The following is a 15,031-nucleotide window of genomic DNA, read 5'->3' on the forward strand; positions in this document are numbered from 1 at the left end:
ATATATCTCAATGGATAGTGTCCGGCATTAAATACCTAGCATTAAAAAATTGCCAGTACCCTGAAGCACAGCCCAACCGACTTTCCTTGGAGAAACCTTTCTGCATTGCACTGAGCCAAATAGATGACCTAACTTATATATTAACTGACATGTAATGTTTTTCACCTAATTTATGTGTATTAACTATCTGCAAATAAAAATTCTTTCAACCTCAAAAAAAAATTGCCAGTACATTTGAATTCTAAATAACAGAAGTTGTCGCTTCATTGTTTATAGCTATAGGAAACTTACCTAAACAATGAGAAAAGTGCATTATGTAATTTTAACAAACTCAGTGACTTTTATACAATAAAACTTTTAAAATCTAAATCTTAGAGTCTAAATCAACATGTCTGAATCTGAGGCCACAAAGGACTTCAGGAAGTTTTTCCCATGTCATAGGGCCTGTTGAGGACATAAAATATGTTACAAAGAACAAAACCTTCCAGAAATAATTGGGATTATGCATAAGCACCAGCTCTGTCCAAATTTTAACTAGGTATCAATTACCATGTTCTACAGTTTAATAAGTTACACTAAAACATGGGCACATGAAGAGGTTTTATAAAATCTGGACCAACTGTTTTTGATGTGTATAATAAATATTACTAGATAAGATTCGAAGCTACTAAGTATAGGAAAGTTGGGCTCTTTTAGTTTAGCATGAGGCAAGTGGTCCCAAGACTAGAAAGCACTATCAGAGATCCCTTTATTTTAAATTGCATTACAAATGAACCATAAGACAGTGGTTCTCCACGTGTAGGTCATCACCCTTTTGGGGATTAAATGACCCTTTCACAGTGGTTGCTTAAGACCATTGGAAAAAACAGATGTTTACATTACAATTCATAACAGTAGCAAAATTACAGTTTTGAAGTAGCAATGCAAATAATTGTATGGTTGGGGTCACCACGATGTGAGGAACTAGTAAAGTGTCACAGCATTAGGAAGGTTGAGAACCACTGCTATAGAATGTCAAAAAAAATAGAATTGGATTTATGCCTTAACATGTTTAGATAGGGCAAATATTTTCTACAGATTATCAAAGCATGTGTAATTAGTTCTTGGTTTTGTCTGAATTTCTTAAGTTTTTAGGTTGTAAGTATTAAGTTCTGGGAACATGTGTTCTACTTGACATATTGATGTTGCCTAATGCTAGAATTGCAAATAAAAGCTGATAGTGCCAGGACCTATAACCCCAGCTACCTGGGAGGCTGAGGCAGGAAGGTTACATGTTTAAGCACAGCCTAAGTAACTAAGGGAATTAAAAAATAAAAGGGCTGAAGGTCTTCCTATAGGACCGCCCTCCTCCTCAACTTCTTCTAGCCATTCCCTAATTCAACCACAGGGGTCCTGACTTTAGACCATTGGTTGGGTGTAAGTATCTGCTTCTGTCAGTCAGCTGCTTGTTGGGCCTCTTTGAGGGGGGAGGAGGAATGGCATGAGGAACAGTTGGAGGGCAGAACTTGAGGGGGATAATGACTGGACTTTAAAAAAGGATTAAAGAAAAAACACTGTCAAAACAGAGCTGGTGTTAGTATTAGTAAATTAGAATAATAGAATTTTTTCAAAATAAAATGTTTAAAAAGTTAAAAACAATAAAAAAAAAACGAGCTAGAGATATGGCTCAGGATTACTGCTTTTTTATCGCATGCTTCTATCCCTGGATTGAATCCATATTTAAAACAAACAAAGGAGGTTTATTTCTGTCAAGGACAGTTTTATTTCTATTATTAATCTATTTTATTATTTGAGGACTCCACATATGCATACAGTATATTTTGACATAGTCACTCTTACTTCTCCTTCTTACTCCTCCCAAATTACCTCCCAACTTTAGGGTTTCCCTTTTTTTTTAACGCCCTTCCTAATCTATGCTCACATGTGAATAGATGTAGAGTCCTTGGCTGGTGCATAGTACTCACGCCAGTGGCCACACTCTTAAAGAAAACTGACTCTCCCTCCCTCAGAAACCATCAACTTTCCATAGCTCCTCAGCTAGACGTGGGGTCTCATGAGCCTTTCCCCCATTTCATGCTAGAATGTTGACTGGCTTGATGTTACTCAAGCCTTGTGCAGGTACCTACAGCTGCTGTGAGTTACCATTGCACAGAGTGGTTCTGTTATGCCTAGAAGACAGTTTCACCTGCATCCTCCCATAACCTCTAGCTCTTAAAACCTTTCTTCTCCCTCTTCTAAGATGGCTAAGCCATGGGGAAAGGGGATATGATATTTATGTCTCATTTATAGCTGGTGACTGCGGAAACACTTGTTCTCTGCATTTTTACCAGTTGTGAGTTTCTGAATTATCTCTGTCCACTGCACAAAAAAGCTTCTTTGATGTGGGCTGAGAGCTGTATTAATCTATACGTATGAGAATATGTGTTTAGAGGGCAGCCTGATATGTCATTCATTTAGCAAAATAATAGTAATAGGAACCTGTGAGCTTCTCCAACCATGGGTTCTTTGTGATCCTTACAGTACTAGACATATGTTACTCTTTGTGGAGCGGGCTTTAAATCCCATCAGAAAGCAGTTGGTCACCCCTGCAATATTTGTGACAATACTGTGCCCAGGGATAATCCAAGAGTTCATAGCTACATGAAACTATTGACATATTTCTCCCCCAGCAGCCTGATATTGATACTTTGAAAGGTAGCAATCTGGGGCAGCTCCCTGGGCAGTACCAATTTAATTCTTCCTGTCCTGTGTACAAACTATGTGGTATTCACCAATAGCATTCTTAGCATCAAGTTCTTGTGATGATCACGAACAGTGGGAATAGCCGATATTTTTAGATGGCCTCTAGGATAACCATAACCAATAAATTTAGGGAAGTATCCCAAACACTGTTTTTTAAAACATAATTCAATTAATATTCTTTTGTGTATGCATTGCCCTGAGGGTATCAAACCCCTTAAACAGGAGTTATAGACAGTTGCGACGTGCCATGTGGGTTCTGGAAATTGAAGTTAGGTCCTGTGGAAGAGCAGCCAGAACTCTTGGCCAATATTCATCTTTTTAATGAAAGGATAGTCACGGATAGGAAATGCCAATGCTGTGCAGTAGGAGGCTGTCATTCGGAGCTTTATTCTCTTCTGGAAAGCATGATAGCATCAGCTTTTATTAATTTTTATTACACGTCTTCTTTTTCTGACACCCTGAGTGACTTTCTTTTTTATGTATTTACATTTCAAATGTTATCCCCTTTCCCACGTCCCTTCCCCCCTCCTCCTCCCCCTGGTTCTGAGGATGCTCCCACTCCCACCGACCCACTCCCACCTCAAAGCCCTGGAGTTCCCCTACACTGAGCTTGTATATGACCAAGGGCTTCTCCTATTGATAGAAAACAAGGCCATCCTCTGCTACATATGCATCTGGAGACATGGGTCACTCCATGTGTACTCTTTGGCTGGTGACTTATTCCTTGGGAGCTCTGGTTGGTTGGCATAATTGTTCTTATGGGGTTGCAAGCTCCTTCAACTCCTTCAATCCTTCCTCTAATTCATTCAAAGGGGACCCCATTCTCAGTTCAGTGGTTTGCTGATAGCATTTGCCTCTGTATTTGTCACACTATGGTTGAGACTCTTAGGAGACAGCTATGTCAGGCTCCTCTCAGCATGCAATTCTTGGTATCAGCAATATTTTCTGGGTTTGGTAGCTGTGTGTATATGGGCTGAATCCCCAGGCGGGGCAGTCTCTGGATAACCTTTCCTTCAGTCCCTGTTTTGCTCTTTGTCCCAGTGTTTCCTCCAATGAGTATTTTGTTCCCCCTTCTTAGAAGGAATGAAGCATCCATTTTGGTCTTACTTCTTCTTGAACTTCGTATGGTCTATGAACTGTTTCTTGGGTATTCCGAGCTTTAGGGATAATATCTACTTATCAGAGAGTGCATACCATGTGTGTTCTTTTGTGATTAGGTTATCTTACTCAGGATGATATTTTCCAGTTTCATCCATTTGCCCAAAAATTTTATGAAGTCATTGTTTTTGATAGCTGAGTAGTAGTCCACTGGGTAAATGTACATTTTCTGTATCCATTCCTCTATTGAAGGGAATCTGGGTTCTTTCCAGCTTCTGGCTATTATAAATTAGGCTGCTATGAACATAGTGGAACACGTGTCCTTGTTTTATATTGGAACCTCTTTTGGGTATATGCCCAGGAGTGGTATAGCTGGATCCTTTTTTGAGGAACCTCCAGACCGATTTCCAAAGTGGTTGTACCAGCTTGCAATTCCACCAACAGTGGAGGAGTGTTCCACATTCTCCACATCCTTGCATCTACTGTCAACTGAGTTTTTGACCTTAACCCCTCTGATTGGTATGAGGTAGAATCTCAGGGTTGTTTTGATTTGTATTTCCCTGATGACTAAGGATGTTGAACATATTTTTAGGTGCTTCTCAGCCATTCGATTTTCCTCAGTTGAGAATTATTTGTTTAGCTCTATACCCCATTTTTTGAAAGAGTTATTTGGTTCTCTGGTGTCTAACTTCCTGAGCTCTTTGTATATATTGGATATTAGCCCTCTATCAGATGTAGGATTGGTAAAGATCTTTTCACAATTTGTTGTTACCATTTTGTCCTATTGACAGTGTCCTTTGCCTTACAGAAGCTTTGTAGTTTTATGAGATTCCATTTGTTGATTCTTGATCTTAGAGCATAAGCCATTGGTGTTTTGTTCAGGAAATTTTCTCCATTACCCAATGTGTTCGAGATTCTTCCCCACTTTTTCTTCTATTAGTTTGAGTGTATCTGGTTTGATGTGGAGGTCCTTGATCCACTTGGACTTAAGCCTTGTACAGGGTGATAAGGATGGATCGATCTGCATTCTTCTACAAGCTGACCTCCAGTTGAACCAGCACCATTTGCTGAAAACGCTATCTTTTTTCCATTGGATGGTTTTGGGTCCTTTGTCAAAGATCAAGTGACCGTAGGTATGTGGGTTTATTTCTGGATCTTCAATTCTATTTCATTGATCTTCTACCTGCCTGTCTCTGTACCAATACCATACACTTTTTTTATTTATCACTATTGCTCTGTAATACAGCTTGAGGTCAGGGATGATGATTCCCCCAGAAGTTCTTTTATTGTTAAGGATAGTTTTTACTATCCTGGGATTTTTTTTTAAAGATTTATTTATTTATTTTGTATATGAGTACACTGTAGCTGTCTTCAGACACACCAGAAGAGGGCATCGGATTCCATTACAGGTGGTTGTGAGCCACCATGTGGTTGCTGGGATTTGAACTCAGGACCTCTGGAAGAGCAGTCAGTGCTCTTAACCACTGAGCCACCTCTCCAGCCCCTATCCTGGGATTTTTATTATTCCAAATGAATTTGCAAATTGTTCTTTCTAACTCTGTGAAGAATTGAGTTGAAATTTTCATGGGAATTGCATTGAATCTATAGATTGCTTTTGGCAAGATGGCCACTATTACAATATTAATCCTGCCAATCCATGAGCATTGGAGATCGTTCCATCTTCAGAGCTCTTCTTCAAATTCTTTCTTCAGAGACTTGAATATCTTGTCATAGAGATCTCCCACTTGCTTGGATAGAGTCACACCAACGTATGTTGTATAATTTGTGACTATTGTGACAGGTGTCATTTCCCTAATTTCTTTCTCAGCTCGTTTATCCTTTGAGTAGAGGAAAGCTACTGATTTGCTTCAGTTAATTTTATATCCAGCCACTTTGCTGAAGTTGTTTAGTGGATGTAGGAGTTTTCTGGTGGAACTTTTGGGGTTGATTAAGTATACTATCATATCATCTGAAAATAGTGATATTTTGACTTCTTCCTTTCCAATTTGTATCCCTTTCACCTCCTTTTGTTGTCTGATTGCTCTGGCTAGGACTTCAAGTATTATCCTTTTCTAGTCCCTGACTTTGTGGGATTGCTTCAAGTTTCTCTCCATTTAGTTTGATGTTGACTACTGGTTTGCTGTCTATTGCTTTTACTATGTGTAGGTATGGACCTTGCATTCCTGATCTTTCCAGGACTTTTTTTTAAGCATTTCAGCTGTTTATTACAACAACTAAGACTTTGGCATTAAAGAATGACATTTTCAATTTGATTTTTAGCCTGCAGCAGAATCCTAAATGATTCAGAGTGACTGGCTTTGAAATTCTTTGGAACCAAGACACCTTCATTTTCTAACCTTTCCAGGACTTTTATCATGAAGGGGGTGTTGAATTTTGTCAAATGCTTTCTCAGTATCTAATAAGATGATCACATAGGTTTTTTTCTTTCAGTATGTTTACATAGTGGATTACATTGATGAATTTATGAATATTGAACCATCCCAGCATTCCTGGGATGAAGCCTACTTGATCATGATGGATGATCATTTTAATGTGTTCTTGGATTCGGTTTGCAAGAATTTTATTGAGTATTCTTGTGTTGGTATTCGTAAGGGAAATTGGTCTGAAGTTCTTTTTCTTTGTTGAGTCTTTGTGTAGTTTAGGTATAAGCTTAATTGTGGCTTCATAGAAGGAATTTGGTAGTGCTCCTTCTGTTTCTATTTTGTGGAATAGTATGAACAGTATTGGTATGAGGTCTTCTATGAAGGTCTGTGCCCTTTGTGCTCCTGGTGGGTGCCTCTTTGGACAATTAGTGGAACGAAAGTGGGGTCTCACTTGGGGGCTTAATAACGAGAACAGTCCTGGGAGACCAGTTTCCTCTAGGCAGGTTTTGGTTCCAGAGGGCTGTGTGACAGCCTTTGCTCTGGGTGCAGATGGAGACTGGAAGGATCCTGTCCCAGACTGTTCCACAGTTCCTTAGCCACACTGGGTTATTTATTTTGTAAATCATGGCTTCTGAAAGGAACAGTTTTCCTAGTGCTAAGTGACTCCAAATCCGTGTGTGTGTGTGTGTGTGTGTGTGTGTGTGTGTGTGTGTGTGTGTGTATGTGAGAGAGAGAGAGAGAGAGAGAGAGAGAAAGACAGAGACAGAGACAGAAAGAGTGTGTGTGTGTGTGTTTGTGTGTGTGTGTGTGTGTGTGTGTGTGTGTGTGTGTGTGTTTGATTTTGTTTGCCTTAAAAATAAGGGAATATGAACCAGAGACAACCCTTATCAGGTAAAAGCATTTTCCATCAAGCCTGACAACCTTATCTTGATCCTAGATGGAAAAGAAGAACTGACTCCAGCAAGTCATCCCTTGATCTACACACACACACACACACACACACACACACACACACACACACACACACACAGCACATACACTAAATAAATGTAATTTTTTAAAGAATAAGAAGGAGCGTTTTCTGTGACTACAATTACAAATAGGTATCTTAGCTCAAGGGGAGCAGATTTATTAGGAAACCAGAAATTTTGTTAGAAATAAAATTAGCAATCTATTTTAAGTTGTCGATGTGAATAGGATGCCATTTACAATAAGCTTCTTGTATTTGAAAGAAGTATTTCTTTGTACATTTTGTCTTTTTTTATTTTACAGCTCAACTCTGTTTCCCAATCACTACTGATTGTGCTGATTGTAAGATATTTTAAGTCTATTACTTTAAACAAAGGTTATACACAAAGAAATATTAACCTTTGCCCTACATTTCCTTCACTGTTAAAGACACATCCTATTTCTTTGGACACATCCTATTTCTAAAATCAGTGCTTGATACAGAAAAAAAAAGGATAAGACAGGTTGAAGTGTACTTGTCAAAAAATAACCTATGTTACTTTCTAGATGGGAGTGGATTTTGTTCAGGCAACAAAATGTCTGAGTGCCAAGTTTATTCCTTATGTAATTATGAGCACCAAATCAGTGCTGCTTAGAAATGCTATAGCCATGAAGTAAAGGTCAGGGGAGAAAAAACATAATTGACAAGAATTAAGCTTTGTTGCTTAAATAGTCCACTTCACTGCACTCATGTAACGATTCCAATATTCACTTGTTTCAAGCCACTGTCACTGTAGGTGAATGTGATTTTTATGAACACTTCAGAGGCAGTTACAAATACAACTAAAATACTTGCAGTTGCTCTTGTAAATTTGTATTTAGGGTTTTGTCATGAGCTTTTTTTTTTTACTTCCTTTAAAATATTTTTCCAGTAGTGTGAGTATTATTATCAATAATTGCTGCCTTGGTCATATGGTGGTTCATTACTTGAGATTCAGCCTGAATTTTCTATCTATATTTACAAAGAAGGTGTTACTTTCTATCTACCTCAGCCATGGGCATTATCTATCTTTCTTAAGCTGGTAAAATTTAAGGGGTCAAATGATTTTTCTTTTCAATCATTTAAGATCTCTGGGATAGTTAATTTTCAGAAGCTTAGGTAAATGATATATCATAAAAGTCAAAACAGAGGTAATAAAAATCACATGGAGGGGTTGGGGATTTAGCTCAGTGGTAGAGCACTTGCCTAGCAAGCACAAGGCCCTGGGTTCGGTCCCCAGCTCCGAAAAAAAGAAAAAAAAGAAAGAAAAAAATTACGTGGAAATAGAAATAACTTAGGATAGATGAATCAATACTGAAAACTGGGCGTAGCAATGCATGCTTATAATCCTAGTACTCAAGAGACTGAGGCAACAATTCATAGGCAAATGGATTGAACTGGAAAATATCCTGAGTGAGGTAACCTAATCACAGAAAAATACACTTGGTTTGCACTCATTGATAAGTGGATATTATCACAAAAGTTCGAATTACCCAAGATAAAAATCCACAGACCACATGAAACTCAAGAAGAAGGATGACCAAAGTGTGGATGTTTCAGTCCTTCCTAGAAGGGGGAACAAATATGTTCATAGCAGGGGATATGGAGCAGAGACTGAAGGAATGGCCACTCAGAGCGTGCCCCAGATTGGTATACAGCTCATTTATATACAGCCACCAAAAACTAGATAATATTGATGAAGCCAAGAAATGCATGCTGACAGGAGCCAGAACTTGCCAAACACAGAGGCAATGCTAGCAGCAAATCATTGGACTGAGAATGGGGTCCTCATTGGAGGAGTTAGAGAAAGGATTGAAGGAGCTCAAGGGGCTTGCAACCCCATAAAAACAATACCAACCAACCAGAGCTTCCAGGGACTAAACCACTACTGAATGATTGATTACACATGGACAGACCCATGGCTCCAGCTGCATATGTAGCAGAGGATGGCCTTGTTTGGCACCAATGGGAGGAGAAGGCCTTGGTCCTGCTACAGCTGGACCCCACCCCCAGTGCAGGCTAATATCAGGTGGGGTGTCAAGGGGGGTAGTTGCAGAGGGGGAATACCCTTGTAGAAAAGGGAATGGGATGAGATAGGGGGCTTCTGGTCTGGAAACAGGGAAAGGGAATAACATCTGAAATGTAAATAAAAAATATCAAATAAAAAAGTGCATTTAGTAATATCATATGATGCCTAATATTTTTATTTGCTATATCTTCCTGTCTTTTGCCTATTACTTATTTTCCATTTGTGCTCTCTAAATTCTTTCCATTCAAACTACAAATAGTTCCTTTAAAAATTATGTGGGCTTCTTATGAATTCTTTTAAATAACTTTCTACTTTCTATTAAACCAACATCATACTCCAAGTCTCGGTTTTCTTGACCTCCTGGACAAGGTTACTCTTTTCTTATATTTTACAGAAAGAGTTGTTACAGTATTTTTAGAGAAAGCGTCTAGGAAGCACCAACTCGGTCTCTATGATATCTTACGAAATGACTCTTTAGTTGTGCGCTCTGGTTTTGCTAATTTACTAAGAGTGGCTCTGGCTTTTATCTTTGCCTAGAAGCTAGATCTTGTTCTCAGAATTGTCTTTTCATGTATCAAAACTGAAAATGAAACATTTCTAAAGCCTGCAAATTATGGCTGATTTGTATTTAATAGTTTGTTTCTTAGCTTCCCTTACTTAGAGAGCCAGGTTTGACTCCATGCCTATGGAACCCCCAAAGTTTGTCCTTGAGAGCTTGTGGTGTAGCCTGTGGGCGAATGTTTGTCCTGGAAGGTTGAGATACTTGGTTTGTTCTCCACACACCAATAAATTAATTAAACAAACTTGTACTCTTGCCAAACAGGCGTGGTCTCTCTTTTTGCAGGGGAACAAACTGACATCTCATTAAATCTACAAAGAAGGGATTTAAAGAGGGAAAGATTAAAAGTCAAGGGTTCCATTTGGGTTAAAGTATAGAAGTGGAGAAAAATGCTATATTAGCAGCCAGCCAGGTCACCAAGAACACAGTGTACTTCCAATTCTCTTCCTTTTGCTCTGTTATTAGAGGCCACTTTGTTGACAAACTCAATTTTGACAAAAAATTAAGCAATGTTTCTTTAATATTTAATATATCATTAAACTTTGGCTTATAAATGACAGACCGAACATTAAGACTTTTTTTTCTTTTTTAAAATTTTCTCTCATATATTACATCCTGACCATAATTCCCTCCTTCCTGTCTCCAAGTCCCACCATTCCACTCATTTCCCTTCCCCAGATCCACTTCTTCTCCATTTGAACACATTTTTCTTTCTGAAACATGCGAACAGCATTTGACAGTCACACTCTGACTTTTCTTTTCAGGTTGCTATTAGTTCTGACTCTACAGGCCTATCTGAGAATTTTGAGGAACAACCTTTGACATTTCCGAAGGAATGCAGTAAAACTGTGAACACTGAAGCCTTAATGACAGTATTTCACCCTCAAAATTTGGAAAATCTTGATTCTAAAATGGTAAGGAAACAAAATCCTTAATTCTATTGATCAGAGCTGTTGATGAAAGGTGATTTGAAAGCAGAGCGGGTCATTGGTTCTTAGCACTGTTGCAATTCTTTAATATAGATCTTCATGCTGTGCTGACTCCCACCCATGAAATTAATTATTTCCATTGCTACTTCATAATTGTCATTCTGCTACTATTATGGAAAATAATGTCAATTTCTGTGCTTTCTGATGGTCTTAATTGACCCCTGTGAAAGGGTTATTTGACCACAAAAAGGGTTGTGACCCACAGGTTGAGAACCACTAGACTACATGGTATGAGAACAGAAAGTGTGCCTTTTGAGGTTTGCAGCGTACTTTGCTTGGTTCTGAAACACTCAGACTATCATCAATGGTGAAGATAGAAGAGGACTGTTGGATATCAAGGTTTCTTTGCATGGATTTCTAATAGTCTGTACTAAAGTGGAATTGATTGGGGAAGAGCGATGGTTCAAAGTTTTTACCTCCTAGGTGTTAGACTCTGGCAACTTTGAAGAGTTTAACTAGTAATGATAGTCCATTAAAACTGTTAGGTTTGCCTGGGTTTAAGATTTTGTATGGTAAGGGTCCAGTGCTTTAGAATGGGAATCCGAGTTTTGATTTTCTAAGTCTTTGCTCTGCATTATATTGCTTCATGGTAAACAGAGTGAAGAAGTCACTTTAAAGAAATTATTTTTTCACTGTTGATATGTCTTGCTTTTCTGGTTCCAGTTAAAGGAAAAGATGAAGGAACAATCATGGAACATCTTATTTTCAGAATGTGGTCGTGGGGTTAGCATGTTCCGGACAAAAAAGACTCGAGACCTGGTTGTAAGAGGGATTCCAGAGACTTTAAGAGGGGAGCTCTGGATGCTTTTCTCAGGTATGACATTGGTTTGATTTATCCAGTTAATAGACAGTGAACATGGCCCTTCTAGGAGTTAGGCTCTAAGCACAGAGATGGCTAGGACATGAGTTCAGACTACTCAAAGAGAAAAAGCTGTAGTTACATGTGCTTACCTAAGTATCTACACATTGACTGTCTGGCAAGATGAATTCATTAGGCAAAATACATATAATTCTGAGTATGGGGTCCATATCTGTAGCATCGAGGAAATTTTAAAAGAAAAAAACTTCCTGAAAATGTTATTCTAGAAAATAACATTAACTTGGTATTGTAGACTCTCCTGTCTACAATGCTTCCCTTTTCTTTCAATTTCTCTTATTTGTGTTCAGACATTTATTAAGCATAAAGCTTAACTTTAAAATTATAAATAAAAATATGTCACTGTATGCAAATCTTAGCTTCAGTGTATTCTATTTGTATGTCAATGCGATTGTCTTTGCAGGTGCTGTTAATGACATGGCAGCTAACCCTGGCTATTATGCTGAAGTGGTTGAACAATCCTTAGGGACCTCCAACCTGGCAACTGAAGAAATTGAGCGTGATTTGCGTCGCTCCCTGCCTGAACACCCAGCATTTCAGAGTGATACTGGCATATCTGCTCTGAGGCGGGTACTGACAGCTTATGCATATAGGAATCCCAAAATAGGATACTGCCAGGTAGAGCATCACTGTGATTCCCAAATATTATGTGCATATTTCAAATAATACTATCAACTTCAACTCCAGAATTTTGGAACATATGATAATGAGAACAGAGGTAGGCTAAGATTGATAGTGAATATTATTTAAGGAGGTTGATAGTGGGAGCATTTTAGAGTATTGATGTTTCATTATTTTCTTTTGTAAACATTTGCTTTTATTCACCGTGTGTGTGTGTCTCTGTGAGGGTACTTGCCATATTTGTATAGGTACCCTAGGTGGCTGAAAGAGGGCATTGGATCTCCTGCAGCTGGAGGTACAGACAGATGTAAGCTGCCCAACATGGGCACTGGGAACTGAACTCCAGTCTTCTGAGCTCCTAACCACTGAGCCATCTTATTTTTTCATTTAACAAATATATATTTATACACATATATACATATACATATATGTGTGTATATATGTATATATATGGATTATTCTAAAAATGACACTGTGTTACATACTTAATGCTATATAAAGATGCATCACATAAAGATCTTGTCATTGAAAATATATAAAGATCAGGTCTGAGAAGGTGTAGCTCAGTATGTAACATGCTTGTAGTGCAAGCATGAGCACCTGAGTTTGAATCTCTAGCACTGATGTTTAAAAAACAAACCAAAAGCATTTATGGCATTGTGCATCGGTAACCCTAGAGCTGAGGAGAGGTGGGGATGAGTGGGTTCTGGGGCCAGCTGGTCTACCTGAAATGGCAAGCTTTGGGGCCAGTAAAACAAAACATGTCTCTAAAAGAAATGAAATGTGAATCGAGGAAGAACCCACAACATCAACCTTTGGCCTTCACATGGACCTGCCAGAGGACAGCACATCCATATTTTGTGCACACCTTTAATTCCAGCACTTGGGAGGCAGAGGCAGGTCTCTGTGAGGTTGAGGCCAGCCTAATCTACAGAGCAAGTTCTGTGACAGCCAAGGCTACAGACAAATCCTGTCTCAGAAATCAAAAGGAATTTAAAATTTATTTTGTAGACAGTGGAGGAATCTTTGGTAAAGATTCTTTAGGGATTCACTGTGTTCATAAGGTAGTTAACTGCTACTAGACACAAATAGAAAATAACTGAAATATAGAGTATTTTTAATTATAGGAGTGAATAGAAACAACTATTTAGGTCAGTAGACAGTTCTCTTTCATCAGATTATTAAGGAACTTAGGATATGAGTTCGAAATGTCATCTTAGAGAAAAAGCTAAGATTTTGATAGGCATTGCATGGATTCTGCAGATCAACTTGGGGAATAGTACATGTTGACAAAATTTCCAGAGGCCTCAACCTTACACAAAGAGCTACAGGCATCTGAGGAAGCAGGGAATGCCTTTTGAAAGTATAGCAAATGAAATTTGTTTCTTTTATTATTTTTAGCTAGTGCATTAAACACAATTCATTTTATATATACCTATCTTGCCTTCTTCAGCCTTGCTGAACCTGTTATTGGTCCTAATAAATAGTTTGTGGCTTTCTTTCAACTTTCAATATTGAAATCACAAAATCTGAATAATGACATGCTTTTCTCCATCTCAGTCTGAGCACTGGTCTTCCTTTTTTCTTGCCTAAATTGATAACCTTCAATCTAATGTTAAGTGGAATTGTTAATATTACTATTTTAGTTTTTTAGATGCCATCTCATTATTGCTCAGACTTGTCTAGTTCTCCTAGGCTTCAGTGACCTTCTCACGCCTGCCTTTTGAGCAGCTGGGACTACAAATGTATCCCAGCACACCTGGCCTGATAACTGTATTGAAAATGAATATTCTAGTCTTGTGATTTATATCTTCTAACACTTAGGGGCTAAGACACGGGGAATCTTGAGTTTAAGCCGAAGTTGGGCTTTTTAATGGGCTCTGTCTTAAAAAGCTAATCAGGAAAAACATTATTCAAATTTTCAATTTTTGGGATTAAATTTTTTTAACTTCTAAACACCAGATTTTATTCAAAGAGTCAAAGGTATGCCATAGATACATGAACTGTATCATAGTACATAAATTGTACTTAAAATATCTAGTATTTGCATACTATTTTTACTTAACTTTTTACTTTACTTTTTTTTTGTTTTTTGTTTTTTGTTTTTATTAACTTGAGTATTTCTTATATACATTTCGAGTGTTATTCCCTTTCCCGGTATCCGGGCAAAAATCCCCCTCCCCCCTCCCCTTCCTTATGGGTGTTCCCCTCCCGACCCTCCCCCCATTGCCGCCCTCCCCCCACCAGTCTAGTTCACTGGAGGTTCAGTCTTAGCAGGACCCAGGGCTTCTCCTTGCACTGGTGCACTTACTAGGATATTCATTGCTACCTATGAGGTCAGAGTCCAGGGTCAGTCCATGTATAGTCTTTAGGTAGTGGCTTAGTCCCTGGAAGCTCTGGTTGCTTGGCATTGTTGGACATATGGGGTCTCGAGCCCCTTCAAGCTCTTCCAGTTCTTTCTCTGATTCCTTCAACGGGGGTCCTATTCTCAGTTCAGTGGTTTGCTGCTGGAATTCGCCTCTGTATTTGCTGTATTCTGGCTGTGTCTCTCAGGAGCGATCTACATCCAGCTCCTGTCGGTCTGCACTTCTTTGCTTCATCCATCTTGTCTAATTGGGTGGCTGTATATGTATGGGCCACATGTGGGGCAGGCTCTGAATGGGTGTTCCTTCAGTCTCTGTTTTAATCTTTGCCTCTCTCTTCCCTGCCAAGGGTATTCTTGTTCCCCTTTTAAAGAAGGAGTG

General features: G+C 38.7%; 1 protein-coding gene across 2 annotated transcripts in view; it reads left to right on the plus strand.

Annotated features, from left to right (window-relative positions):
- The window catches only part of Tbc1d8b (TBC1 domain family member 8B), an 87,940-nt gene that overhangs the window by 36,305 nt on the left and 36,604 nt on the right, over positions 1 to 15,031 (plus strand). For both annotated transcript variants that reach the window (XR_015646282.1, NM_001401137.1), the window contains exons 8-10: positions 10,565 to 10,714; positions 11,453 to 11,603; positions 12,070 to 12,284. Coding sequence is in view for 1 of the 2 variants with exons in the window: in NM_001401137.1 (NP_001388066.1) it covers positions 10,565 to 10,714; positions 11,453 to 11,603; positions 12,070 to 12,284 (516 nt within the window). In the remaining variant the exon portion in view is untranslated. The remainder of the gene's footprint in view (positions 1 to 10,564; positions 10,715 to 11,452; positions 11,604 to 12,069; positions 12,285 to 15,031) is intronic.

The sequence above is a fragment of the Rattus norvegicus genome, chromosome X (assembly GCF_021556685.1).
Source record: "Rattus norvegicus strain SHRSP/BbbUtx chromosome X, alternate assembly SHRSP_T2T, whole genome shotgun sequence".
Classification (NCBI taxonomy): Eukaryota; Metazoa; Chordata; class Mammalia; order Rodentia; family Muridae; genus Rattus; species Rattus norvegicus.